This window comes from Salvelinus alpinus, chromosome 4 (genome assembly GCF_045679555.1).
Source record: "Salvelinus alpinus chromosome 4, SLU_Salpinus.1, whole genome shotgun sequence".
NCBI classification, from domain to species: domain Eukaryota; kingdom Metazoa; phylum Chordata; class Actinopteri; order Salmoniformes; family Salmonidae; genus Salvelinus; species Salvelinus alpinus.
Genome location: NC_092089.1, coordinates 87556707 through 87560272, shown reverse-complemented (window position 1 = coordinate 87560272; position 3566 = coordinate 87556707). Strand labels below are relative to the sequence as shown.

General features: G+C 46.7%; 1 protein-coding gene across 1 annotated transcript; it reads right to left on the bottom strand.

Moving 5' to 3' along the window:
- Positions 1–1543: 1543 nt before the first annotated feature.
- On the bottom strand, positions 1544–2257 carry LOC139572659 (proline-rich protein 2-like). The gene has a single exon (XM_071395336.1). It carries the CDS (start codon positions 2255–2257, stop codon positions 1544–1546), a length of 714 nt encoding a protein of 237 aa, XP_071251437.1.
- Between the last annotated feature and the right edge of the window lie 1309 nt (positions 2258–3566).

Genomic DNA, 3566 nt, shown 5'->3' with positions numbered 1-3566 from the left:
GTGCAAAATTACCCATATCCCACTGTGTATTCGATAGGCGATGAGTTGAAAACCTACAAACCTCAGATTTCCCACTTCCTGGTTGGATTTTTTTCTCAGGTTTTTGCCTGCCATATGAGTTCTGTTATACTCACAGACATCATTCAAAGAGTTTTAGAAACTTTAGAGTGTTTTCTATCCAAATAGACGAATACTATGCATATATTAGCAACTGGGACTGAGGAGCAGGCAGTTTACTCTGGGCACCTTTTCATCCAAGCTACTCAATACTGCCCCTGCAGCCATAAGAAGTTAATGATAATGCAGAGGATTTTCCCAAGGTTGCTTTTGACACATATCCCACGTTAGTTATTGGGGTCAAATTTGTGGATTGAGGTGATCACTCCTTGGTTCCAAATATTGGGGAATATGCCAGAGATGAGGGTGATATTAAAGAGTTTAAGTATAGCCAATTGGAATTGGTTGGTCTGTATATTTTGTCATTTCATTTAGGATACCATCAACCCCACAGGTCTTTTTGGGTTGGAGGGTATGTATTTTGTTCTGTAATTAATTTAATGTAATTGGAGAATCCAGTGTGTTCTGGTTGTCTTTAATAGTTGATTATAAGATTTGTATTTGATCATGTATATGTTTTTTCTGTTTGTTCTTTGTTATAGAGCCAATAATGTTTGGATAAGTGGTTTATCCACACATCTCCGTTTTGGAAAGATATCTCTTCGTGTTGTTGCTTGTTGAGAGTTTTCCAATTTTCCCAGAAGTGGTTAGATTCTATGGATTCTTCAATTACATTACAGTTCTGACGTGCAATTCCTTAATTTTCTGTAGTGTAATTCTATATTGTTTTAGTGATTCAACATAGTGAAGGCGTAGGCTCAGGTTTTCTGGGTCTCTCTGTTTTTGGTTGGATAGGTTTCTCAATATCTTTCTTAGGTTTGTGCATTCTTCATCAAACCATTTGCCATTGTTGTTAATTTTCTTAGGTTGTCTGCTTGAAATTCTTATATTTGATAGTGAAGTTGAGAGGTCAAATATATTGTTTAGATTTTCCACTGCCAATTTTCCACCTTCACTATTACAGTGACACTTTTTTTCCCAGGAAGTTGTCTCATAGGGGTTAAATTTGTTGTTACCTAATTGTTTTTTGGTAGGTTTCTACACTACTTTCCTTCCATCTATAGCATTTCTTAATATTGTGCAGCTCCTTTGGAATTGATGCCTCATGATTGAGTATTGCTCTGTTTAAGTAGACAGTGATTTTGCTGTGATCTGATAGGGGTGTCAGTGGGCTGACTGAACGCTCTGAGATACTCTGGGTTGATGTCAGTGATAAAGTAATCTACTGTACTACTGTCAAGGGATGGCCTGTAGGTATACCTACCATAGGAGTCTCCTTGAAGCCTACCATTGACTATGTTACAGACCCAGCGTGCGACAGAGCTGCAGGTGTTGTGACCTGTTTTTGTTGGCTGTTTTGTCGTAGTTGTTCCTAGGGGGGCATATTTGGTAGGTGTTTGTCCCCCAGTGTGCTAAGAATCTCTCTCTATCTCGCTCTCTCCCCACCTCTCTGGGGTCTGCTGGTGGGGCCTGCTGATGGGGCCTGCTGGTGGGGCCTGCTGATGGGGCCTGTTGATGGGGTCTGATGATGGGGCCTGCTGATGGGGCCTGTTGATGAGGTCTGATGATGGGGCCTGCTGGTGGGGCCTGCTGGTGGGGCCTGTTGATGGGACCTACTGATGGGGCCTGCTGGTGGGGTTTGCTGGTGGGGCCTGCTGGTGGGACCTGCTGATGGGGCCTGTTGATGGGGTCTGATGATGGGGCCTGCTGATGGGGCCTGTTGATGAGGTCTGATGATGGGGCCTGCTGGTGGGGCCTGCTGGTGGGGCCTGTTGATGAGGTCTGATGATGGGGCCTGTTGATGGGACCTGCTGATGGGGCCTGCTGGTGGGGCTTGCTGGTGGGGCCTGCTGGTGGGACCTGCTGATGGGGCCTGTTGCTGGGACCTGCTGGTGGGGCCTGATGGTGGGGCCTGCTGGTGGGACCTGCTGATGGGGCCTGTTGATGAGACCTGCTGGTGGGGCCTGCTGGTGGGACCTGTTGATGGGACCTGCTGATGGGGCCTGCTGGTGGGGCTTGCTGGTGGGGCCTGCTGGTGGGACCTGCTGATGGGGCCTGCTGGTGGGGCTTGCTGGTGGGGCCTGCTGGTGGGACCTGCTGATGGGGCCTGCTGGTGGGACCTGCTGATGGGGCCTGACATAGATAGAGAGGTTAGGATGGTTCAACTTCCCTGTCATATAGGAACCTAAAACTGCATATCACAGAGCGGAGGAGAGAGAAGAAGGATGGAGGGTTAGAGAGAGAAAGAAAGGGAGTGAGGGAGGGAGACATAGTAGGAGAAAGTGTAGGAGAGAAAAAGAGAGAGAGAAATGGAGTGAGAGAGAGCAAAAGAGAAAGTGTCTGATAAAGAGAGTGAGAGAAAGAGAAAGAGTATGAGAAAGAGCGCGCGAGAGAGAGCGAAATAGAGAGAAAGAGAATGCCAAAAAGGGAAAGAGAGACTAAAAGTGACACTGAAGGATGACGGTAACACCAGCCTACTCTGTCCTGGGTGACAGGTCTAGTCGGGAGACGTCCTAACCCATGACAGACTGTCCTGGGTGACAGGTCTAGTCGGGAGACGTCCTAACCCATGACTGACTGTCCTGGGTGACAGGTCTAGTCGGGAGACGTCCTAACCCAGGACAGACTGTCCTGGGTGACAGGTCTAGTCGGGTGACGTCCTAACCCATGACAGACTGTCCTGGGTGACAGGTCTAGTCGGGAGACGTCGTAACCCATGACAGACTGTCCTGGGTGACAGGTCTAGTCGGGAGACGTCGTAACCCATGACAGACTGTCCAGCTCAGCTAAAGCACAGCTCCTGTCTGAGCTTCACTTCACATCACCTCAGAGTGGTAAGGATTGCAAAACGAATGTAGTTAAAAAGTGCAGATTCAAATCAAATTCAATATTTTTGAGGCAATATGTGAAGACTTTAATTTAATTGGAACTCTCCTGTGGTGAGATTTTGCTTTCTGAAACTAACCTTTACATCAATCTGTACAGGCAAATACTCCTTTTTCACTTTCTGATAGCAGTTTCTCTCCCTCGCTCCCTCGACCACAGAGGTCTAGTGTTTATTATATGGAACTTAGCTTATCAATCTGCGAGAGTCCAATAATAGAATGGTTGAGCAGTGACAACACACAGAGGTTTAATATAGTGTGGAGGTCAGGTCGGATCAATACCACAGGTATTAACTGATCACTCTTCTTTAAGGTCTTTGGGGGAATAGAATGTGTCTGTTCTTGGGAGTGATGCGATCGATGTAAATCAAGTTAGAAAGAGCCTAAACACTTCTCATCAGCCATCTTGGATTTTTTTTTTGAAAGCATTACCATACTGTAGAGTGGATCTCACCTCCGACAAGTACTGATTGGTGGACAGGGTGTGAGAGAGAGAGAGAGAGAGAGAGCGAGAGAGAGAGAGAGAGAGAGAGAGCGAGAGAGAGAGAGAGAGAGAGAGAGAGA